At 40.7% G+C, this 27,129-nt stretch overlaps 1 protein-coding gene across 5 annotated transcripts in view; it reads right to left on the bottom strand.

Moving 5' to 3' along the window:
• meis2a (Meis homeobox 2a) overlaps positions 1 to 27,129 on the bottom strand; it is a 119,183-nt gene that overhangs the window by 29,084 nt on the left and 62,970 nt on the right. For all 5 annotated transcript variants that reach the window (XM_078406388.1, XM_078406387.1, XM_078406391.1 and 2 more), the window contains one exon: positions 13,229 to 13,305. In XM_078406388.1, coding sequence (XP_078262514.1) covers positions 13,229 to 13,305 — 77 coding nt within the window. The remainder of the gene's footprint in view (positions 1 to 13,228; positions 13,306 to 27,129) is intronic.

Genomic DNA, 27,129 nt, shown 5'->3' with positions numbered 1-27,129 from the left:
TAATCAATACCTCACTTTTATGTAGCAGTGTTAGATTACTTGATTGAATTAGAGATTATATTAATGGACTTAATAAATCCTGAACTCAACATGTAGAGCGATGAGTCTCAATTCTTATATTAAACGCAAGTCAATCTGGAGGTAATTATAGTTTAAAAACATTGTGCACAATAGAAAGCAAGTAGAAAATAACTTTTTATTTTGAACATGGCTCTTCATATTACAGAGAAGTAAACCATATCTTTGATGCCATCTTATAGTCAGCTGCTTGGTCTACCTTACAAATCTTTGAAACCGCTAGTTCAGGTCAATAAACTGAAGTGCCTGACCTCCAACTACTCTTGCAAGTGTCATTTAGAATAAGAGCAGTGAATCATGAACAGAGTGGAAAATATCTCAATTATGGGACTGATTGACTCCATGGAGAGTTGTTGCTCTGTCATTACTGTAGACAGGGAGCAGCCCGTATTGTGTATCAGCAGAGTTTTAAATTATTTTCAGTGGAACAACAGCAGGGCAATTCTATACAAGGGTAGAGTGATAATTATTTAATCAATATTGTCTAACATCATTCCTACATTCAACAGCCCCCGCTCAGAGATAACACAAGATACCAATTTCATTCTGCCTTAGTTCCTGCGCTATTTACATAAGGATGTGTCTACAAGTTCTGATCTTCAGCAACCAAATAAAAATGTCCAACCACAGGTTTGCAAAGGAATTAAACTTCACTTTTTAAAAAAATGTGCACAATGTGGAATGTATTTTAGGGCACATCATGTAAAGCAAACACTCAACATGGGATTTAAATCAGAGTTAAATCTGTACCTACTGGTAGAGCACTGGATCAACCTGACTTCTCGCAGATCCCAAGGCAAAACCCACAAAGCCTGACTGTCAAGAAAACGCAAATGAAAGTAGATACTGGTTGTAGAGTGGTGTGTCAGGTTCATCCCTGAGGCCAGCGAATCGTGTTTTCTGAGTCGTCTGACATTAATAGTGCATAGAGCTCTCCCTCCTTTACACTCACATTAAACCTCAAGTCTGTTTGTGTGAAAGCCTCTATCCTCTGACTATTTGTTTCAATTTATAATGGAATTAATTGAACAGATGAAGTTCTACTTTAAATTGTTCGTAGATAGCACTTTTTGTATGCCCAACCACTGGTAGAAAATCAATCCCTTGTGTGATTTACATTACACATGATTTTACAATATTTCTCTTACTTGTACTCTCCAACCTATGTTACCAAAACCCAAGTTTATCAATTTAAAAAAAAAATCCATGTTAGTCTGAAGTGACTTGCCCAAATGACCCAGTCTCAGAGCAGAAGGATAAATGTGATATAATCTATCACTGGTCTCCTAACATCTTTATGGCTGATATGCATTTTTCAAAATAGCTTCTTTTCCACTTGTTGAAGTTGTATACAGTGGATTTACATAATACTGCCAAATATCAACATAATTAATGTGCACGTTCAATATCAATGCCATTAAACTATGTCAATACATTAGCTTTCCACAAAATGCATGAATAATTTGTGCACATTTAGGCAAGGTTAAATGATGGTAGCAGAACTAACCTAAAGAGGGTGCTATTTTAAACTTGTCAACCTTCCCCACTGGATTTTTCACCTTTCTTTATCCCCATTGTGGCCCTGACTATCGAACAAGTGACTTATCTTTCAGCAGTACATGTGACAATAAACTAGGAGTCGACCTACTTTGATAAAACATTCATATCCAAGCAAAGATAAAAGATAATGGAGAACATTGAAGTGCTCAAGTTCTTAAATTTCTCAAATTTAACGATGTCAATTTTTTTGCTAAAGAAAAGGGACCTGGGTATAACGAGAGGACTGATTAGTACTTTCCAAAGCAAATTCTAAAATATAGTTAATCATTAGGAGTGCAACAAGATTGGAATATAATTTGAACATTTGGCTCGTATTTATGTGAATATTAAGCTGTTCCATTCCCCTTTGCAGACCTATAATGGTTTGACCAATAGAGACCAAGGTTTCACACACAGGGGATCAGAAACTGATGTCTAGACCTAACCACTTAAGACAGGTGACTATTAGTCCTAGTCCCCATGGTGACCGCCTCTTAACTATCTGTCTGGTCTGCATTGATATCTTAAGATTTTTTTTCTAAGCTCCAATTTAGAAAAGGTGCCAACTTAAGCCATTCCAACTGTGCTGCAGTGATTAATTTTCAGTAATCCAAAAAATGTATTTTAGTAACTGGCGGTCTTAAGCAAAAGTAAAGACTTCTCGAAGCAGCCAATGACAGTAGTTTTCCATTCCTGACATTTAGAAATTATAGAACAAAACTCAACCGTTAATTGGCACGTTCACAAACTACCATCTATATCAGAGGGTCCATGGAGGTTTGATAACATCAGCCCTTCTGTGGAATCTTCTTTAATTCAATTTATCTTCACCTTCTACCAAATATGGTGTTCCACCTTAAACGTCTGTATGCCACAGGCAGACTATATCGCTGCTTTGAGTGTTACTGATAGCCTCTATGAAATGTGTTCTCCCCTGTGAAGCCAGGTCTTCTGTTTGGTAAACAACTACAAGCGTTTCAAATCCCTTTTACACCATTTTCTCTCCTTTCTTCTTGACATTGGAAGTGCTAATTACATTCCTTTGAAAACATAGTATTTTTACACTATCTATATCACAGGAACGGTGAAAATGTATAACACGCACAATGGAAGGAATCTAAAAGTGAATTGATCGTTCTGGGAATTCTGTCCAATTGTACCCCAGGAGCAGGAGAGACTTGAAACGTTGCCAACTAAAACAGGTCAGCCAATGGTTTCTGCCCTGCCAGGCATAAAGAAATATTGCTAAACTCCCAGGACTGTAAAGATGAGCACTGGCTCGGAATAAAGTTTAACCATATTCTACCAAGGGCAAATTAAACAGGAAAATAAGTTGAGTTTAGTTTATTGTCACATGTACTGAGGTGCAGTGAAAAGCTTTTGTTGCGTGTGAACTAGTCAGCGGAAAGACAAGACATGGTCACAATGGAGCCATCCACAGTGTACACATACAGGATAAAGGGAATAATGTGAATAATGTTTAATGCATGATAAAGTACAGTAAAGTCCGATCAAAGATAGTTCGAGGGTCTCCAATGTGATAGATTGTAACTCTGGACTGCTCTCTAGTTGTTGATAAGATGGTTCCGTTGCCCGATAACAGCTGGGAAGAAACTGTCCCTGAATCTGGAGGTGAGCGTGTACTTCTGTACATTTTGCCCGATAGAAGAGGGGAGAAGAGGGAGTGGCCGGGGTGTCACTCAGGTCTCTTCAACAGAAAAACTACCACCAGTAAAGCTTACTCTCAATTCTATCATGTTTTGGAAAAGGAACATCAGCAACAGGAGGCCATTCAGCCCATCTTCACTCCTGCATTCCCCTTTGGTTAGATCCTAGCTGGTCTTCATTTTAAGTCCATTTATTTGACTTGGCTCCGTTTTGCTCAATTTACACTTCCCTTCCAAAGTTCTAGCAATCTTAAAAGTATTCAAACTTTTAACTGGTTCACTTTCACCCCTTTGAGGACAGAAAATTCCACGTTTGCATTAGCTTTAGTACTTTAGTTGAGAGATACAGGGAGAACGTACAAACTCCATACAGACAGTACGCGTAGTCAGGATCAAACCTGTAAGGTAGCAACTCTACTCCTGCGCCACTGTGCTGCCCCTCTACCACTTTTTGATTTAAACATTTCCCAATTTGATAGTTTTATTTCTGGGTTCCATCATTTTCAATACCCTCCAGCAATGGAAATAATTTTCCTATATCACGTCTGTAAGCTCCTTCCAACATTTTGAACACCTCAAATGTCCACATGCCCATTTATACCATGGGTCCTCATATCCTTTATAAAGGATAAACCCCAACAATTAAAAACCTAGAATTTAAAGTTACAGTGCTTCTTCATGCCAATCTATTTGAGCTTTGTGTTAAAAATTGAATTAAATGGTTTAGAGGGATATGGGCCAAACGTGGCAGGTGGAACTAGTGTAGATGGGGAGTCTTGGTCGGCATGGGCAAGTTGGATCGAAGGGCCTATTTCCATGCTGTATGACTCTATGAATCGATGAATGCATTCAGTACAGTACCACGTACTACTGAACATGTAGATGCTCTGCATAAGGCTCACCTTAAACTAACGTTATACTGCAGCAGATGCGAGTCTAAATGATGGGTGCTTCACTCCTCGCAGTGGGCATACATCACAGGGTAGTTTGGATTTGATGGCACCTTTAAATTATAGAGTGCAATTTGTGTTGAGACTAAGTTAGACCCTGTGTGCACTGAAGCTAACTGGATGGCTTAAACTATAAATCTTACACGATGGGCAGGTGCTGCCTTGAAGACTTCTGTATTCCGCATATAAAAGGGATCAGCGAGTGGGAGTTGCTTCAATTGGCTATTCAGTAAGGTAGTTCCCAAACTCAAGTGCAGAATACATGAAGACTTGTGATAATGCAGACACCATCAAAAACAACATTTTATTTTACAAAATGTAATTCAGAACGGACGCAAGTAAAAATAGATGCTCTTTCTCCCTCACTTAGCTGTTTAAAAACGCAGCCTGCCACATTGTTGTTTATATCTGCTTTAACGAGTTTTATTTTGTCATTGTTTTTACAGTGATTTGCTGTGAAATATCAGACTGACTGCTCACTCCAACCCCCACCTCAACCACTTCCCCCAACCCCCCCCCCCTACCCCACCCCCAGCCCCAATTGCTCCTTTTTATAGCCTTCGATGGCCTTTTCATCTCAGTGATGCTGTCGTTGGTCACAAATCTCACTGCTATTCCACTGTGTGACATCTTCACTCGTTTGCTGCTGCTCATTAACAAACAATACTGCTGTGAAATTGGTTTAATGACAAAGTAATAAAATTGCTATTCAACTCACAGATTGCCGGAGGCTCCTCAAGCTCCTACAAGGCTTACACTGTGTGCCAAGATGCATTAAGCTGCTTATTTGTGTACACTGCATCCTTCACTCTGTTTTAGTCTATTTTTCTCTGTCTATATTCAAAACTGTTTCCTTGCTGCCTCCCACCTTAAAATTAACATTGATTTATGCGTGTAACCTGTGCCACATTGACTCCAAGTGTGTTACATCACACGGCTGGTACTATAGATAATCATAAAGGAAACATGGACCCTCTAACAAAGGAAACAAACCATTAAATATACAATTCTCTATTTAGATTTATCACAATATTAGCAGATAATTTTGACCTGTATCTTCTCAAATATGTAATGTTTCCAATCTTACTTTTTTTTTTACATCTTAATACCTTGTTCACAAGTATTAAACGGCCTGTGTTAGAAAAGGCTTCATAAATTTTGGTTTACAGAAGTGATTTGTGCCATTGATGCCATCAGATTAACCATAACATAAATTTATGGTTTTAAATTAAGTCATAATTTAAATGGTTAAATTAAACCATTTAACCATCTTTAAGTGTTTAAAATGCCACCATTTCTTGCTTAGCAGGGAATGTTGAGATAGTATTTACTACGCCTTGACAATTTTCTTTACAGTAGAAAGTGAATGTAAATGCATTATATGGCTAAATCCCTCCAGAGAATGTTAAATATGCACTGTTGTTTGGTGATGGAAGAGGCTTCTCCGAACTGTCCCCAGCATCATATATAGGCACAAAATGCTGGAGTAACTTAGCGGGTCAGGCTGCATTTCTGGAGAAAAGGAATAGGTGACATTTCGGGTCGGAACTCTTCTTCAGACCACTATCACCTCCTCTTACTCCACAGGATGACATTGCTCCTTTAAATATCAGTTTGCCTTCTCGCTTGGGCTATTTGAAGATTTTATTAATACAAGATGTATGCATACCTACAAAGCTGTTTTTGCTGCCACCTGTTTTTCATAATGAGTGCCCATTTTCTAAAACTTCTTGGTTACCATTTCTAGAGGCCACTACCTCCCCCCTGATTTACTGTTGATAGACAAGAATGAAATAACCAAACAGCTATGGAACAGGTGGGTAATTCTAATTTCTCAGCAGCCAACATTTTTTATTGCTATAATGTAAGGAACTCTTACGAGTTATTTGAGCTTTTTTTTTGCTTGTTTCCCAAAACAAGCTTTTTTGGCTTTCTTGAAGCAGTGGTTTGGTTTGGAACAGTTCTGTTCAATGTGCAGAAGGAATGCCTGGCACGAGCTGAATGGGGGAGTGAAACACAGTAGTTATGTGGCCGGCCACAAGAGGCAAATAGTTAGTGTGGGGGGAGCGGCTGATGGGTAGGCATTGAAGAAAAGGGTTTTACAACCTGACAGGTCAAAAAATGTAAGAGAGCAATATGAGAAGGAGGTCACAAATAGTCTGGAGGTGGTGGTTAGAGAAGAGACAATTCGTGGTGGAAATGGGGGAACAAAAATGAAAGAGCAGCACACAGTGAGTGGCACAGCGCCAGAGACCCAGGTTCGATCCTGACCTCGGGTGCTGCAGTGAGGAGTTTGAGCGTTCTCCCTGCGACCATGTGAGTTTGCTCTGGGTGTTCCGGTTTCCTCCCCCATCCTAAAAGACCTGCGGGTTTGTTGGTTAATCAGCTTCTGCAAATTGCCCCCAGGTATGCAGGAAGTGGATGCGATAACATAGAATTAGTGTAAATGGGTGACCCATGGACGGCACGGACTTGCTGGGCCGAAGGGCCTGTTTCCATGCCATATCTCTAAACCTAATAAGTAGTGGGAGTGCAGAGAGGATAGTTGAGGCAGGATGCAATGTTTCCAAGGAGCCATGCAGGTGCCGGAACTTGTGTATGACTTGCCAGTTGCCACATGCAGTCATGGACTGCCTCATGCACCATGGAATTACAATGGCATCAAACATTGCGCAATCATCTGGGAACATCCCCATTTCTGACGTCTTATTGGAAGGAAGATGGTTGATGAAGCAGCTGAAGATGGCTGGGGCTATGACATGGCTATGAAGAACTCCCATGGTGATGTCATCATGTTGGCAAGATTGGCCACTGACAGCCACAACCATTTCCCCTTGTGTGACACATGACACCAAGTACTGTGCGCTGCCCACTTTGATGGCCATTCAACTGCAAAATTGCCATAGCTCAAATTCAAAAAGAGTAGGGGCATCCTCTGTAACACCCTGGCTAATATTTATCCTTAAACAGATATTATCGGAAGATGTGGAGAGGTGATGTTTCGGGTCGGGACCCTTCTTCGGATGGATTGTAGGTGGGGGCAGGGAAAGAAAACTGGGAAAGAGGAGAGGAAGGATAAATCATGGCACGTTTTGTCCTGCCTCTCCTCTCCCAATTTTCTTTCCCCCTTCTTCCTACAAGCAGTCTGCAAAAGTTATCCAGACCACAAACGTCACCTATCCATGGTCTCCAGAGATGCTGCCAGGCCTACTAAATTACTCCAGCACTTTGTGTCCTTTTGTGTCAACCAACATTTGCAGCTCCTTGTTTCTATTTATTAGAAAACATATTTTCTGATGATATTCAATTTTTGTGAGATTGTCAAAAGCAATTAACTGACATGAGGTGCCAGTTAAGGGCAGAAAGCATTAGTACAAGGTTAATGTTTCAGGTGAATGATCTTTTATCTGACATTTCATCAGTTTGGGTTCGAACCGCGTGTGGCTTCACTTTGCAGGGGTTCGTTGAGATGGGAAGACGGACTATGTCCGCCAATTGTCTGCAGAAACAGTTCACATCCAAAGACAGTTCTGCTGAGGCTGCACTATTTTGGATTAAAAGTTTGGCTCATGTAAGGCTTATCTTCAGACAAGCAGATGAAATAACTGCCAGGGGTTTGGATAAAGAGGATGAAAGATGGATTTGTGTGTTATATATCGATAGTTGATCTTAGTATTCTGGATAGCATCATTGAGGGTCATAACACAAATGGCAACAGCAGAAGTGAACCGCAGAAGGAAAGTAATAGTAACTGAAATGATTGACTCTTTCCTTGCAAGCTAACAACCTTGTATTCAGTGCCTCTCTGTCAGAAGACTATGGGTTTGAGCAAATAATTATCTCAGGTGGGATTTACAAAATTTCACGCCAACAGAGGCAGTAAATTTCTTCACATAAACTAGCCAAAATCCATCCCTCAGTCTCGACACCAAGTAGATTATCTGGTCACTTATGTCAAAGTCCTTACAGTCAAACTGACAGCCACATTTCCCTAACATATTCAAATGCAGGCAAGGTCTGTGCTTCACGGGTGGAGAACTATAGTTTTGATGAGGAAGTATTGGTTTGGATCAAATCTCAGCACACATGAGCAGTTAGTTGGCAGGATGCAGCAAAGATTTCAAAAGTGGCAATGCTCGGGAGATGCAACGGAACATAATAAACATCTGGACTGGCTAAGATCAGATGCTACAAGTTCTGAGAGAAAAAAAGCACTTGAATTATGTCAATTCAAGGGGAAATCGGAGCAGGAACCAACAACTGATTTTTTAATCTTTTTCTCTGTTTAGTTTAGAGATGCAGCACGTAAACAGGCCCTTCAGCCAACTGAGACCAAGCCAACCTGTGATCCCCGCACACTAGCACTATCCTACACATAGGGGACGATTTGCAATTTTTACCAAAGCCAATTAACCTACTGTATGTCTTTGGAGTGTGGGAGGAAACCGGAGCATCAGGGGTAAACCCATGCGGTCACGGGGAGAATGTACAAACTCCGTACATACAGCACCCGTAGTCAGGATCAGATCCGGGTTTCTGGTGCTGGAAGGCAGCCACTCTACTGCTGAGCCACCATGCTGCAGCATCTGACTCAGATCACCATTAAGATCGGAATTCGCGAAGTAGTGATTACAATGATATTGGAAGTGTTATTCAAAAGAGAATGAATAGTCACTTGTTGCTACAGTATCTCCGTAAAAAAAGTCAGAGCTATCCCTTGGACAGCACAACAACCCAACAACAATGTTGGCAACATCATCAGCACAATGTTTCAATTTTACCAAGTGCCTTCAGGTCACACAAGACACTAGTGTACAATTAAGGCGGTTATTATAACCTTTTGTAACTTTCCTTGCTATATGTTCCTACTTGGCAAATTCTGTAGTTGCAGCTCAGAAGTCAGTAAATGGAATCCATGTGCTGTTTGCATCGTCGCAAGTTCGAGATGTAGCAGATTGCAGTATAAACACACTGGAGTATAAGTCACTGAACTCTAGTGTTCCTCTCATAGCAAATTGATAGCATAATTTTATTATGCTATGAACAATGACTACAGGGAATGTGCAAGATCTGCACAGCTCTACATATAATCCATTTGACTAAATGTAACACTTCCATTAGATGAGTGTATAATGAAAGCAGTACTGGATGCCAGCAAGGACTATAACATTTCAGTTTCCAGATCTTGTCAAAAGGGCACACAATAAATCATACATATAGCTTATTAAATGTCATAGGCAGGTGATCCAACAGGGAGGACAAGGAGGGTGCTTATATTGCAAGATGACTTCGCTGTCATGTGATATGTATTCTTCAGAGCGCTAAGGTCAGAAATCCTTCACATGGATTTTAATAAGCTACTTATTACCGTCTTTCAATGCTAATTATTTGATATATCCTTTCGGTAACCATCTATTAATATTGAAGTGGTAGCCATATTTTAACAATGATTGGGTAATAACAATCATTGTTCATTTTTATATAATTGATAATGTAATTCCACTGAAGAAGTGGGAAGATTCTACTGTTGGGCCAGAATAAAAATCGAGAAAAATTTGGCTATTAATTTCCACTCTCGATTTTAATATGTTGAGGATAAAAAGGAATATTTTACTTTCATAATGAAATAAAGTGATTTCAAATTGCCAATGCAATAGCATACCCTTGTAGGAGATCACAAAAATCGATTAATTACAACATTAAGTTTTAAAATAAGGTTTTATTATAAATATCTAAAATTTCTTAATGAAAGCCAAATTTAAAAGTAAATCAAACATTAATTAAAAATTATATAGTGGGGAAAGGTAATCTCGTAAGTTGAATTATCAATGAATATGTATGCTGAATGAGGCACGTGAATATTGTGGCTCTATGGGCAGCTCGAAAGATTGGTGTTCTGCAGTAAATGTATCAACTCATGATTCCCCAAAGCCTTTTCACCATATCCTGTCCACAAGTCAGGAGTGTAATGGATATTTTCCTCGTGTCTGATTAACTTAGCCCTAGCAACATTTAAGAAACGCAACATCATCCAGGTCAAGACAGGCCACTTGATTGGCAGCCTATCCATGTCACTTCCCCCATCACCAGTGCGCTGTGAATGAATGCACATCATCTATAAGATGCACTGAGGCAACTCACCCTGCCTTCTGACATGGCACCACCCAAATCAACAGCATCTTCTAGCAACTAGTACAAGGTCAACAAACACATGAAAACACCACCACCTCCAACTTGCCCAACAAGTCACACACCATGTTTAGCGGGATGTGAGCCTTACCCAGGTAGGTGGGACTCGTGTAGATGGAGCGTCTTGGTCAGCATGGGAAAGTTGGGCTAAAGGGCCCGTTTCCGTGCTCTAAGACTCTATGACCATCTTGACTTATGCAGCTTTGCTCAATATTCTGTAACCTCCTTCCCAACAACTCTCTGGGAGCACTCTCACCAAACAGAATGCAGTGATTCAAGAAAGTGGCTCACATCTCCTTTTTCAAGGGCAATTAGGGATGGGCAAATATACAATGAATTAATAAATAAAAGGTTCTTTCTCTTGTGTCATGTAAACACTATTTTAGGGCATTAGCAATTCTGTTAGTATTAACAGACAAATACAACTGTAAGCCTTTAAAAAAAATTCAGTTCATGATATGCAGTTTTACACACAATAATATACAGCACGTAATCCAGAAAGATAAACTGAATCTGTACATTAATGCAAAATTTGGCATCTGTCATCATTCATCATATAGGATAAGATAAATTTCACACCATATGTTGATTCTTTCCAAAAGCCACCACAATATTCTCCCATGAGTCACAACTGAATCCAAAGATGTTTTCACAACAATCAGATAAACTTAAAAAAACAGTAATTTGACACTACAGAGGAAAACCTCAGTCTTCAGGTATCATGTGATTTCAAATCCCATACAGTACTAAAATTCCTCTAAGTGAGAGTGCCCCAGAGAATTAAGTAAACCTTTATTTCTAAATTTAGAACTGAAACAAAAGACAAAGCTAAAAATGCTGTTCTTTGGGCATAAAGTAATCTTTTATCTTGCTATTTATCAATGCCCAGAAACCATTGCAACATTTCTAACCACTTTATCCCGAATATTGTCTAATATTGTTTTTTTTAATTGCCTCTAGCAAATGAAATTAAGTAAATGGTAAGGAATCGCAAACACGTTTCCTGCTGTTGGGAATGACGCGCCACTTGCTGTATCAAAACAGAGCTTCCTTCTGACCTCTCCAAGCCTTGATTGTGCTGCTGAGACAAAGGAATGATTCAGCATGCCCTTTCATGTGGCTGCCTCAAACTAACAGCGTCAATCCACTGGCACTGACCATTAATTTGCTGATAGCAAATAAGAAAACTCTACAAATTAATTGGGGCACTTCTGCAAAACACCCTTCTACTTGGAAAACAAGAACTTAATTTGACTGATTTTGGTTGAAGCTATTTATTAGCCCTTTCCCATTTTTAATAGTGTGCAGTCCCTGCACTTTACGATGTCTAATGGGACTATGATTTGGTACTTGGTGCCCCATGTCCAGTGTTTACAAACATAGATCCTTGCGTCCCCTTCGACTTTCTGTCTGACAATCGGTGCTGTACATCTAATTCTTGCTTCAAAAATGACAATGTCAGCTGATCGCTCTGAAGCTTTTGATCTTTGAGTGGCTGGAGCTCCTAACGTTAGCAAACATTAAATTATTAAGTTGGATCAAAATGTACCACATCTAGCATAACATAAACTGGCAAAATTAAAATACTCAACTGAAGCATTAGCTTTAAATGTTATCTAACTCACTGGTTTCACGATACCTTTTCAAAGAAGGGTACAATTATTGCACTTCACGAAATGTGTTATTCTGATATAAAACAATTTGGTAATTTTTTGATCTTCAATGCAGCAGTTTATTTCTGCATATGTCAGCCTGACAGAATGTGGGCAACTCAATTTTCTGCACTGTAACTAGGCACATTGCCTTTTACGTAGCATGAAAAGGCCGTGGCTAAGCTTTGGTTACTGGTGTAATTGAAATGCTATCCACACTATAGGGTGCATTAAAGTCAGATAACAGCAGTTCCTGTGGCCAATTTAAGTAGCTTGACTTCCCTAGGAAAAAAAAAATTGCCTGACAGATAAGGCAGACAAACTGGCTAATTCTCCAGGCATGTCTCTCATTGTGATCCAAGAAAAATGAGAAAAAAATGAATCACAGAACCACAAAATCAATTGACCCTCAGGTTGCTCATCAGCCACGGAGTCCGATAAACCTAAAAGCTTCGTTAATGTCTGCCTGCCTGTATCCCATAGATAGAGCACTTTGTAAATGAACCTGCTTTGATAAATATATTAAGGAAAGCTGCGAATAAAAGGAAAGTCTTCTCATTTGTAAATACAACCTCTGCTACATGGAATTATAATGATAAAATGGGGTTCCATGTAATTAAGTTTGTATAAGACCTGAAATCCGTGCAAATACCTTCCCTGAATTTTGAAAGGAAACTGTCAGTTCAATTAATCTGAACATCACCCGAGAATGTACTGAACAAAATTAAGCTGCAGATAAAGCCCGGGCCAGTATTTTGATAAGTAATTCCTGTATCATTTCTTTGGTACTGTGATCATTTCATTTAATCCAACCTCCCCACATCTCCCCCACTCCCATTCAAAGTTACGTGTTAAGCCATCTACAAAGGGACAACTAGTATTACTACTGTGGCAGTAATCCATCGTATCGCACATGTAAAATGGGAAAAAAAAGTATACTTTTTTTTTAAATGATCAAAAAGGAAAATCAATATCCTATTCTAAATACGGTTCTGAAATGGGATAATGCAAAACCTTCTGTCCAGCGCGCCACAAACATAGTTGCATGTTTGGGTGTTAAATATTTTCGTATCACCCAAAAAAATAAGGGGGTTAGTTACAAAGCAAAGCACCTTTCCATAGAGAGAAAGCATAGGAGGGATCAGTCACTCACCAGTTGTTGACTTGTAGGATCGTGAGTCCTGTGTCTTGGGCTAACTGTTTCTTCTGCTCCTCTGATGGATACGGATGCTGTGAAAAATAATAAGCATCAGTCATGAGAAGCTTGGAACCGCAAAACAAAAGCTGGCACTGATTAAATTCACTCCGACTACAGAAGGACAGTGTTTCATTAAAAATATCTCTGCAAGGAAAGAAAGTAATGCTCATCTAATATGGATTTTTTTTTAAAAATGAGATAAATTATTTTGATTGCTGGGTGTTGACACGTTTTTGGATCAGCCTCCAGCCCTTTTGAAAGCCATGTAATTGCAGGAGGTTTTCCTCATCTTACCTTGTCCATATTAGTAATGACCCCTTGCTACTACTAAACCACTAATAGTTTCAGCAGCGGCGAACGAAATGAATAGGATGAATCTAAATTCACAGTTGGTAATTTGCATTGTATAAGGCTTCCTTAGCCTCTTGGACAGCTCTTGGTCATCAATCCTTGGCTGTCAGTTACTGCACTATGCCACAGTGACAGATATGCTTCCTAACACCAGAATTCATCCAAACAATGTAATTGTCCTTTATTTTACACTCAGTAATGAAGATAATTAATGGCTCAAAAAAAGTACAAGGATTTTTTTGTGATAATAGTAGGGAGGGAACTCAAAAGGCTTACATCATAATTTGTAAATGGTTGAAATACATGTTTTGGAATCATTTCTTAGTAAACCTCTAGTGGCTCAAGTCTGCAGCCTCAAACATACTGGTTATTACATGTTGTCAAAATATGCATTTCCCCTTTCCATCTAATCCATCAATATTAGCTCTTGCTGCAATGGAGCAAGTACGGATGACAATGAAGTGTCGCTATGAAATCAAGTCTAGCGATTGTAATAGAAGCAAGGCATTGTCAGGTAATGCAGTTCCGCTATGTATATGGCCATTTGAAATCTCTAATCCAGTCATTTCTGGCATAGCCATCCTATAGCAATTGAGGTCTCCCAGTGGAATACATGCTAGAATATAGCAACAATGATGATGGATCACTTCATCACTGTGGAACCAGACTGTGGTGAATTAAGGACACAGGTCATAGGTTTGGCTGTCCTGAAACCACTCTGTACTGATGAAGCTTTCAAAGAGGTGTAAAATGGTAGCTAAGACTATGACATTTTTCTTTTAACCAGATATTAATTTTCATCTTTGCTGTTAAAAATTAAAAACTCTATGCCTTAAGTCATTTTGCCAGCAATAGTTGCAAATGATTTTTGCTCTAAATACTTTTATTGGATTCCATATTGGATTTTTTTTGCACAAGATTAATTGTGTAGTCAATGTTAGCTGCACTGGATGTGGATCTAAGTGTTACTACTTCCTGACAACAGCCAAAACAGGCAGGAATGCATGACTCACTTGGGCTCACAGACATGTACTACTAAACATGGAGAGAGAGCAAAGCACAGGCATTCAAACTGCAGCAAATGGCTCTACTTGCTCGCTGCCTTACCAGGGCTTACAAGCAGCACAATGACAATAATGGAAGCTCCAGTGAAAGGCCATCATGACGGTGTGTCTGAGAAATGAAACAGTTATCATTTCTTCCACTTCAAATGTCGGGATCATAAGCCAGTGGCTGTGTAATGTTACTGTGAACAGGGTTCCCCCACAGAAACCAGTCACTGCCCCCTCAACAATAGCTGGCTTACGCTGTTTCTTTTCTCTGGCTTCCAGCCAGGTGCCGGTTTGGTACACCATTCATTTATGTTCAGTGAATTGATGCGGATCTAGAGAAATGTTTTTTCATCAATTTGCCATCCAAGTTGAACCTGCGTCCTGCCAGGTTTTGAGTTGATAATGTTAAAGGCATTATACTGAAGTCGATCGGTGAAGTTGAGGCAAGTTTTTGTCATTTCCCAACGTGCTAATGCATGTATAATGTGATGATATTCAAATACCCACTTACTTCCCCAACATGCATCTCTCACAAAGGTGATTCTTTTTACTGAATGTGGTGATAATCTATAAATTGCTACTCTGTCATAAATTCATGGAAATAAACAGTGCAAGCCCTCTGACCAAACATCAATGCCAGTGCAATAGGTTGTGCATGTGTTGTAAACCAGAGCGTGTCAGCAGAGTCAAATCTAGATACATCAGACAAACCCGACGTCTCACATGCACAAAGAAATTGGCCTTACATCATGGGTAGTTTATTCCATAAAATAATCACAACTTTTCACTGTAAATTTGAACAGGATTTGCCTGAATAGAGTGGATGTGGAGAGGATGTTTCCACTAGTGGGAGAGTCTAGGACCAGGGGCCATGGGCTCAAAATAAATGGACGTACCATTAGAAAGGAGAGAAGGAATTTCTTTAGTCAGAGGGTGGTTGGTGAATTTGTGAAATTCATTGCCACAGAAGGCTGTGGAGGCCGTCAATGGATATTATTAGGTGGAGATTGACATTCTTGATTACGAAGGTTATCAGGGGTTTTTGGGAGAAGGCAGGAGAATGGGTTTGAGAGGGAAAAATAGATCAGCCATGATTGAATGGCGGACCAGATCTGATGGACCGAATGGCCTAATTCTGCTCCTATAACTTAGGAACTTATGAAAAAAAAATGCATACCATGAAAACATTGGTAGAATTAAATTTAATGAATGCTGAAAATTTCCCTATAATATTAACAAATAATTGTATTTGAAATGCATTATGTTATGAATGGCAAGATAGCTTGTTAGCATGCTTGGACACAAACACAGATGAAGATTAAAATACTGTGCATAATTGATTACAACCAAATACCTTGTGTCCCAGTTACACTGCATGTTTGATGTTCATCTGGTCAGATCATTCACACCATACCAATACTAACTATGCGGTGGAACGTTGCCAATTTTGCAGAAACTGCTAATTCAGTATAAGTAACAAATTCACTGGAGCAACGACAGAACAAATGGAGGGCGTAACCGTAACTGTTCCTTACAACCACGTTTAAATTCTGCTCCGCTTACGCAGTTTGACAGAGACCACTATGTTAAGTGCCATTCTCTATACCAGATGGAATGAAAGGTGCAAGGAAAGATTATCCACAGGAGAAAAAAAATAGACCAGTTTAAACCACCTACTGCTCCTCACTTTAAACAAAACTGCTAAAAAGCACTCAATAGAAGGAATCAGCATAATTGATCCCAAGCACTGATGACCAGAGATGACAGTTCCATCCTGTCCCCTAAATTACTGGATCACTGTAGCCAGAATTTATGAGAGTCAGACATTGGACCTCACATAGCTCACATATTAGACCATTAGGCATCTAACTACCTCTGAACAATTTCAATGCATTATCTCTGCTTCTCCCTGGGGCACAAACTTCACTCTTCCATACTTTTAATATATTTTGTCAGCACGAAGCAGATCGAGTTATTACATGCCAGCAGAACGCAGCAAACACCAGTACCCTGGCTGTGTGTGCTGCAGTTGTGTTCTCAGCATATCCATGGACTGTAAAACAGGATAAATACTCACACAGGAAACTTTATCTAGAGATGATCGGTATACTCCAGAGCTAGAACTTGATTTGTTTTCACACTGACTGTAGATCAATCTCTTTCCTAGAAAGAGGGCTCATTATTTTTGTTTACAAGTCAAGCGCACCAAAATCCACTTATCTTAATTTCATAGAAAAGCATGCAGAAACCACAAGTAGATGAGTGGTTTCCACATGAATTATCTCAAGTCAGTGGTTACAAGGCGTCCCATTAAAAATCTTTGCATACAGCTCGTGAAAGAAAGAATCCAGTCAGACTGACGGAACAATGAACTGTCAACAAAAAAGGATTGGCACATCACCTCCGAGCCAAGAAGTTATTGGTGGATAGTATGCCTCCCGAGATGGGAGACGAGGACATCCAGGAAAGGAAGAGAAGTGTGTAGGAAGGAACTGCAGATGCTGGTTTACACTGAAGATAGACACAAAATGCTGGAGTAACTCAGCAGGACAGGCAGCATCTCTGGAGAGAAGGAATGGGTGACGTTTCGGGTCGAGACCCTTCTCCAGCAGTTTGTGTCTACCTTCAAAGGAAGGGAAGTGTCAGAAATAGTCCAGGTGAATTTGAGAGAAAGGGTGGACGATGTTGCTAGATAGTTCTGCAAGGCACAAGAATGCAGCACCAATAGAGTTATCAACAGAGTGAAAAGGAGTTGTCCATGTGACTACGGGTGCTGTCTGTACGGATTTGTGTGTTTTCCCCGTGACTCACGTGGGTTTTCTCCAGGATCGCTGGTTTCCTCCCACACTCCAAAAACGCACACGTTTGCCGGTTAATTAGCTTGGTATAAGTGTAAATTGTCCCGAATGTGTGCAGCACAGCATTAGTGTGCGGGAATCGTAGGTCGGCGTAGACTTGGTGGGCCAAAGGGCCTGTTTCCGCGCTGCATCTCTAAACTAAACATCTGTAACAATCGAATCCAGTATCTGCAGCCTCTTGTGAAGGAGTCCATCAAATCAGATTGAAGAAAGTTATAAATTATAAATGATTAAATCATGGTGTCAGGATTGATTGTTTTTTAGGGGAAGAGATGCAGAGAGAGACTAAAGAGGTAATTTGGATAAATCCTCAACATTAATTTAACGCGGCAATTAGTTCAACTTGGCATCATGTTCCGCATGGCCAGTGTGGACCGAAGGGTCTGTTTCTTTGCTGTACTGTTCTATGAGAGGTGCAGTGTAAATGCTGGTGGTATTTGCCAAGACAACAATGCAATAATATGTGCTGCATACACCATGAATACTGGCAGGGAGCATTTGTGCTGAATGACCTAATCTATGTTGCACATTCGAAGTTCTGGGATTGAGGGAGTCCAATTTGAATCTGTGAATTACAGAGTGTGGTAACTGCACTGATACTTAAAAACTTGGCTGAAAAAAATTATAAAAAGCTCACTCTAGTTCTTCTGGCCTAAATGTTGGCAAACTGGGATGAACGAGCTGAAATTGGCAATAAAAGTGTAGCAAGCGATCATGTTTCAGTCGTAGAACTGGGGGGAGGGGAGTCAGCAATGAATGTAAATTCAGCAAGATTTAGCCAAATATAGACCATTCCAATCTTTAACTATTATGTGAACTCACTAATACCTGGCATGAACTTGAGAATGTACAAATTTGTTCTTGGCAGAAGTGCTTGAAAATTCTTTTTCTATAGTCGTAACCACTGCACAAAAAAGGGCACAATGCTGAAATGTTAAAGACTAAATATCCCCCAACGTAGGAAATGGCAAAATGGTGATGATAAGCTTTATCCAGTTGTTGGGGATGGTGGTGCCTAAAATAATGGGGCTGAAATGATACTGAAGTAACACAGGAGGTACTGGTCAGTGAGAACGGAGGCACTGTAGAGTGAATGAGCACACAAGGAAGTCTGGATCAGGGAGACTGTAATGGAGAGCAGCCAGAAGCGGAGAGATATTTTGAGAGAGGCACAGTTGAAAGGTGGATGGGAGTTGATTGAGAGAAGTGCTGGTGATTGCGATCAGGAGCTTTAGACAATGTTAAAGCTCACCACAGACTTCGGGAATTCCAGATGCAATTTATTGCCGAAACTGTTTTAAATCTACGTAAAATTATCCTGGTTCAAAAACTTCAAGCTTGTGACACTTGTCTCCCGTAATGAATCCCAACGCTTGTCAACAGTAAAGCAGAATTCAGAAAAAAGCATAAAAGCAAAAGGGCAAATAATAATCCCAGTAATCAGTAGAATATGTAAAATTTAACCCCGAATTCCAACAATCACAACATGAATTTGGGATTGCAAACCAAGTATGGTGACATTCTGGGTGCCAATACAATGGCACAGTTTATATGATGGCACTGCACACAGTATTAGAACAACTTCATTTTAGTTCAGTTTCATTTAGAGATACAGCATGGAAACAGGCTGTTTGGCCCACTGAGTCCACACCGACCACCGACTAATAATACACTAGTTCTATCCTACAGATGAGGGACACATCACTGAAGCGAATTAGCCCAGAACCTGCAGGTTTTTGGAGTATGGGAGTAAACCGGAGCACCCGGAGAAAACAGAGAGAACATACAAACTCCGTACAGACAGCACCCATGGTCAGGATCGAACCTGGGTCTCTGGCGCTGTCAGGCCACTGTGCCGCCCTTTAGCACTACAACTTTAGGAACAGTACTGAAGAAAGTGGATCTGATCACTAGTAGTAAACATCCTCATAAAATGCAGTTTTTATGTTTGATATCATTTTGTTTGGTGGAAATGCAATGTTTGTTCTTGCACTAAATGGGAACTATTTAGCATCAGTGGAGGAGTGGGAGTTGGACTTTTAAATGGTATTGTGCAATGAAAATTTGTATTATTGGGCCTGGTACATCTGATCCTGAGGAGACTCATGAAAAAGATGCACATAAGCCAAAGTCCTTAGATACGGAAGGATTAAATTTCAGAAGATTATGTTTCTATTGGGGATATCAAGATTTAAAAGCCTAGAATGATCCAACCATTTATCATAGCTGTGTAGCTATAAAGCTAACAACCTTTTCTACATCAAACACTGACTTCAACTGCATGTGAAAAGTCAGCACACATACTGGACAAGCTGCTTAGCACCCTACTGACAGAGCAATTCTTGAGTAAACCCAGGAGACACTGCATTTAGATCAGAATGAACCTTATGTACTGCATTCTCTGTGGATCTATAAACGTAAATGGTGATTTGGATAAGGGTTAGCCAGCTAAAACAAATGTAATTTTGTATAAACTCAATTTGTATTTTAAGTGCACTTCAGTATTAAAGAAACGGCTCACAAACTGTCGTTCCAACCACATAAAAGCTACTAAAAGGAAGAAGAAACAAAATATTTTTGAACATGCAAGCATAACATATATTTGAGTTCTTACCTATTATCACTGACCTGAACTAACAGCATTTGCTTCTTTTCTTTCATTAGTGGTTTTCCCAGTCTGGCCTAACAGGAAGTCTAAAGTGATCCTGACTCCTCCCTGGAGGCTGTTCATCAGCTAGCTCAGCTTACAGCAATAAAAAAATTGGTAATGTGCAAGAGGCCCGGCGCATTGGTTTCTATCAAATTATCTTTTATTACAAAAGATAATAAAAGAGCAACTGTCCTACCACATTGTGGTGAAGGCTACTGATCTTTTATGTCTCCTTGGCATTAGCATGACAATACTCATGTTCCACCATTGTAATCATGACCAACTCTAGTAAAGCTGACTAAATTGTTGCGCACACCAGCGGGTCATTAGCCTTTGAGCTGGATATATAATAGGTCTGAAACAGATTTGATAAACCCCAAGTTCTTTCTTGCTGACAAGTGTCTTCATTCTTTTCAACGACTCTTAGAGCCGTACAGGAAGAATGGAGCGGTAGGCGCTAACTGAAGCAGCCCTGAAAGCTTAGTAGGCATATGCTGAATTGCTGTCGACTAACAGTGGAAGACAGCTGTTGGTTTTTACTTGGCATCAGAATAATTAATGAAGTAATCAAGCTATCAACCGCAGGCTTTGACCAGCAGGCACTACCTTAACTAATGCCTTCAAACTAGGCACCAGTTGTAACTGCTACCAGGGAGAATAATCCATTTTTTTGATATTAGAGAGTAAAGGAAACTCAATTACCTCAAACTGTTGCCCCTGTTTCCTCTGCTGCCTGTCTGCTGTGTTGAACAGCATTTATTGTGCTCTTAATAGTGAAGGATTATTGGGATGGTGTGGTGGTGAGGCCACAAGACAGGATTTTCAGCATTCTTAGATCTGTTCCTCTTGCTTGAGCCAATGTCTGACCTGGCTGCTACAAATATTCATGTCTAGTTGTTCCAGAAAGCTGCATATAATCATCCTCTCCCTAATTAACATGGACACACTCGTTATTCAAATCTGCACATTCCGTCAGCACTGTTGTAACGGTTTTAAATCTGTGTGCTGAAGATATTTTCCAATGCATCTTTTAACCATATCCTTTAATAACTAAATCTAGTCTAAATCGGACGCTAATCTGATCTATCAGTCTTCAGAAAGATGCTGCATGGCCAAGGGTACTATGATTTGTGATGTGCAAGGTTGTGATCTTACTTCCTCAGGTTTCAGATTAGTTAATTGTCATATACACCAGGGTGTGCAATGACATTCTTTGTTCACATGAAGCTCACAGTAAACAGTATACCCATAGAAGTAATGATCAATACAACATTGACGAGTGCAAAACAGCAGAATGGGGCATCATTGTAATGCAAAATCTGAGAAGTGAAAAAGAATATTAAACTACAAAACGGAATAACTGAATGAGGTTGAGTTAAGAGTGAGTGGGCCGAAGGGCCTGTTTCTACGCTGTAACTGTAAAGTCTAATTCTGTACTCAGTCGCTCATGCAATCAAGACAGTTTGTAATTTCAAGTTTACATCGGAAACAAGCCGCCAATGGCGGCGGTGCTTACCCAGAAGGCCATGCACCGCAGAAATTGCCCCAAATGCAGCTGAGATAGTTAATACTACTGGTGAGTTATTTCAGGCAGGGGATAAGGGAGGGGAGGGGGGGGGTGTGAATCCGACTTACGTTAAATCTGATTTACGTTCAATCTAATTTACGTAAGGGTTCACAGAACATGACCCTTTTGTAAGTCGGGAAGTGCCTGTAGATGGTCGCACCTCTGGAAATGGGGAGTGAAAAAGGTGATTGGTTCACAAGTCGGATAGCGGTGGGAAAAAAGCTGTTCTTACATTTGGGCATCTGAGCTTTTCAGCTCCAAGTGCATTGTCTGCGGTCAGTAAGAGAGTTTCTTTGTACTAAAAGCTAAAACTGAACTAAGTGGGCTGACGTGCATCAAAAACAAATCTTCAGCTGAGCCAGGAATCGGACACAGCAAGCGCGGAGACGCAAATCTGGCAGCCGCGTCTGATTCTCAATCCTGGTTGACATTTGAACTTGGGCTTCCCCTCAGGGGTGAGTTTTCCAGCTCTTGGCCAGCAGTCTGCAAAAGGGAAGTAAAACTACTTGGGCTTGGCATTGCTCAAGGGTGCCTCCAGGTAAATCAACTAAGGAGAGAAACTGACAGCATCTGTTTGCAACATTTTATCCTCCCTGCTGATATAGAAGGTGAGGAGGAGGTAGAAAATTCTTTCTTTTATTGAAAATAATATGTTGGGTTTTTCCTGCTCCAAAACATGCTATATTTTTTCACAAATCTTACAGTTGTGATCGTTAAAGAACAGGGGGAGATTCACATGAGGTTTTGGAGAAGGATTTCCACGCACAGAAAAGGCTGCTTTATGTAAGTTATCAGATTCCGGCTGAAAATAAAGGCAGAACCTTGGCCTGATAAAACCCAGAGCAGCTTTTTTCTGCTTTTCACTGTGTCAACTTCCTTTGTGTGGTCCTGCTTACATGGTGCTGTAATAGGATATCACAGGGATTCTCCCCTGGAATTGGCAATCATCACCTGAAAAGCAATTCTGTTGACTCTGGGAAGCACTTCAGTGGCTAAGGAAGTTTAGCTCTTTCTCTCTCTCTTTCTCTCTCTCTCTCAAGCACACACATGCACACACAGAAAACTTTACCGACTTGCACAAAATATAGATACACACAAAATGCACACATGCTCACACAGCACGCTCAGCAGCACAAGCTGAAATGCGCAGGAAAATGCGCAGCCACATGCATGTGTTCATACACACATACAACTCAGAAGCACGCAAGCGCGGGAAAACACAAAGTGCTAGAGCAATTCAGAGGGTCAGGCAGCATCCCTGGAGAACATGGATGGGTGACATTTTGGGCCGGATCCTTTTGAGTCCCGACCCGAGATGTCACCGATTCATGTTCTCCAGAGATGCTGCCTGACGCTCGGAGCTACTCCAGCACTGTGTGGCCTTTTTGTTGTAAACCAGCATCCGCAGTCTCTTGTATCCACATGGGAAACACAGATGGTGAAGTAAAGGGATTGAATATTACACGTCTGAAAGCCAATACCAATGTGCAGCCATCAGAATGCAATTTTCAAAAACAATGTGCTGGAGAACTCAGCGGGTCAAGCTGCATCACTGGAGAACATGGATAGGTGACGTTTTGATTTGGGATTCTTCTTCAGCATGTTTTTCTACAACACACAAGCTCACATGGTCTTGCAAACACACACACATGCACACGCACGTACACAAGCAGACACACACTCGCACAACACAGAAGCACGCAAGCAAACATGGTCACAGGCATGGTCACAGACCGACCATGCGTGTCTGTCTGTACGGTGTTTGTATGTTCTCCCTGTGACCGCATGGGTTTTCTCTGGATGCTCCAGTGTCCTCCCACACTCCAAAGACGTACAGGTTTGTAGGTTAGTTGGCTTCGGTAAGCATTGCAAATTGTCCCTAGCGTGTAGGATGCTGTTAGTGTACTGAAGAAGGGTCTCGACCCGAAACGTCACCCATTCCTTCTCTCCAGAGATGCTGCCTGTCCCGCTGAGTTACTTCAGCTTTTTGTGTTTATCTTCAGTGTGAGTGTACCGGTTGATCACTAGTCGGCATGGACTCGGTGGGCCGAAGGGGCCCGTTTCCATGCTGTATCTCTAAAGTCGAAAGTCTAAAGCATGCACGTTTACCTGCGCATGAGTGACATTTGCCGTTTCCACCCTCCTTGCCTCCAAAACTAAACCGAATATGATACACACCAGGACACTGCAGGGTGGAGAATTGCTCAACCCTACCTCGGTAGGCCATGGCTTTTAGTCTTCATGTAAATCAGTGCCTGTCACTGCATGCATGATTCACTGCTCAGAGTGAACTGTTCTGTGACGAATGAGTCCTGCTTAATTTGGCAGTGATTATGCAGGTTGCTAGCCTCCTAAACCCCTTTGAACTTGTAATTGCTGCTGGTTTAAATAATGAACATTAAGGTGGGGGGGGGGGGGGGGGGGGACTCAGAAAAGTGTGGATAATTACAGACTTTTTTTTCTTTTCTCTGGCAAAGGGTGGCTGAGGTGGCTCTGACCCGTCGGTATCAAAGCAGCCTGCGCAAGCTTGCTTTGACACCAGGAAATCTCAAGAGCCCTTGAGAAAGGAGGAGCAATGGTGGCAATGAATATTCATGTCAGACCCCATTTCCACCTCTGCTGCTGTCTTGTTTTCAATTTCTTTTGTGGTAAATTAAAGCAGCTCACAAATATGTAACGTACAAAAAAGGAGTGCTTTAGGAGTTGCACTCTGTGACGTGCTCAGATATCCAAAATTATTGTACCATTGTAAAGAAAATCTGTCTAAGTTTGTGGGAACTTTTATTTAGATGGTTTTGCACGACACGTCACAACTGATGTAGAATGCACCCAAATCAAAAAACCTTTCAATGCAATAGGGCCGTGTTTAATTTTCAAGTTAATCAGTGAAGATTTATAGCAGCGCTGGCAAACTAAACATTAAAAGTCTCTGTGTCTGTTTTTGATTTTACTACTTGCCTCTCCTTCATTCGACTCCCCCTCCCACCCGACAGAATCCTTCTTTGTCTATTTGCACTTTTGCTCTGGATTTTCTTTATCCTGGTGTGAGACGAATATCAAAGACCTTTGCTATTTGTAGGCCTCCAGCGCATAACAACATCTCAATGGTACATTTTTAGAACCTGCGTCAAAACATGGCACCCAATGATTAATGGCAACTACATTGAAAGCAGTAGCCCGTCAACGACGCTCTCCAGCAGGGCTGCGGAAGAGTACGCAACCCTGCTCTGCTAAGGTTGGCGTTGCCAAAGCATCCAGACCCAGTGGATGACCGACACAAAGCACCACAGAAAAACACTTAGCTAAACTACCAATCCCAGCACACATTGCCAATTCAGGCGCACATTGCCATAGCTTCTCATTATATTCCACATAATCAATGTGAATGAGACACATAGTCGAAACGATCTGGGGTTTCAGTGCTGAAAATGAAAGGTCATTGTGGTAAAGTTATTTTCGGGCTATTTCACGCGAGGGCTGGCGAATTCTTTATCTTAAATCTTTTCCATTTTGATCTTGCATTGTCGGAATATTAAGTGGCAGACACTGCCAGGAAGGTGAAGATGGACTAATTAAAAAGCACATTTAGGTGCTAGGTGAAAATTTATTCATGTGAAACTACTTAAATTGTACAGAAATACTCTTAACTTCAAATTTGGAAAGCTTTTCTGAAAGCGTTTCTCCTGTCACTTTTAGCTCCATTTAAAACACATCCTACAAGAACTGCAGAGGATCTAAATAGAGGGATAGCACCGATTTTCCGGCAACTGAAGGCCCAGCACCTCCTTTAGTTCAGTTTAGAGATACAGTGTGGAAACAGGCAAATCAGCCCGCCGAGTCCGCGCCGATCTGCAATCCCCGTACACGAGCACTATCCTAGGGACAATTTACAATTTGTTTTTACCAAAGCCAAATAACCTACAAACCTATAAGAAAATAACTGCAGATGCTGGTACAAATCAAAGGTATTTATTCACAAAATGCTGGAGTAACTCAGCAGGTCAGGCAGCATCTCGGGAGAGAAGGAATGGGTGACGTTTCGGGTCGAGACCCATCAGTCTGAAGAAGGGTCTCGACCCGAAACGTCACCCATTCCTTCTCTCCCGAGACGCTGCCTGACCTGCTGAGTTACTCCAGCATTTTGTGAATATAAACCTACAAACCTATATCTCTTTGGAATATGGATACCGTAGCACCTTGGAAACACCCACGCGATGCCGGGGAGAACGTACAAACTCCATACAGACAGTCAGGATCAATCTGGGGTCTCTGGCACGGTAAGGCAGCAGCTCCAGGTGACATTGCATGTATTACGGGCGCTCTTTCAGGATGTGTGCCTCCTTCCCAAAAGAGTTGATATACATTTAATATTTGTTTTATTTAAGATTCTAGTGATCTATGGTGCTATAGAGATGCAGGAGGGGTAAATAGTGGGTGAGAGGTATATCGTTGAATTGTAATTACGTGACCTCTGTTGGTCTGGCAAAATGGACTAAGGGTGCCAGAAGAATTAGTGGTGGACCTTTAGTTTAATTTAGTTTAGAGATACACTGGCACTGTAAGGCAGCAACTTTACCTCTGCCCCAACCTGTAGCTGTTTAGAAAATAACGTAAATGAGAAGTTGACATTTGAATAATTCTGCACTCTATATTTTTAGCAACCAGTCTCTTTGAGGGACATATTCTACTGACACGGAAAGCACAGATTAGTCTTCTCAGGTTTTAAGTACTCTATTGTACGAAAGGGCACTGCAAGCCTTAGTTTCAAAAACCTCTCTCAAGGAAAACCAATTCCTTGCAATACTCAGCAGTTCTTATGCTGTCTCCTCTTTATTTTTCATGGATAAAGTCATCAACAAGCAGAGTTTTTGACTTCTAGTTCAAAAATATTTATTCTCTTTGATGTGTAGCTAAGCTAGATTTGGGATTTACCTAGGATAGCACTTGATAAAGAAAATGATCTGTAAAGCATGAAAAAAGAGCATCATGCTATTAAATGAGAAAGAAGTGCTCAAGACATTGTAATAATTCCAGCTGTATTATAATTCAAGCCTCTGCCAATCTTCTTGTACTAGTCTCTGTACAAATGAATCATACATTAGAAGCCAAGGTAAAGCATTAGCCATTTCAAATCTGTCACTTAACCTGGTATAAGCCAGCCTCTTCTCTGAGAATGCATATTTCTACTTTTATTGTGGCAACCAGCTGAACACTAGGATCAAGCTAAGAAGTAATACTGAGAAAATGCAGCGATAAGGACCAATTTTTTCCTCTTCCGGCTAAAGATATTTCACACCAATTAGAGGCAAAAAGGTGCTCACTATTGGTGTCATCAGCCTATAACTGAGCTCATTGGGAAGAAAATAATGAAAATAATG

Source organism: Rhinoraja longicauda, chromosome 10 (genome assembly GCF_053455715.1).
Source record: "Rhinoraja longicauda isolate Sanriku21f chromosome 10, sRhiLon1.1, whole genome shotgun sequence".
Taxonomy (NCBI): Eukaryota; Metazoa; Chordata; class Chondrichthyes; order Rajiformes; family Arhynchobatidae; genus Rhinoraja; species Rhinoraja longicauda.
Note: the sequence above shows the minus strand (reverse complement) of the source record. Positions and strands in the feature narration are given on the sequence as shown.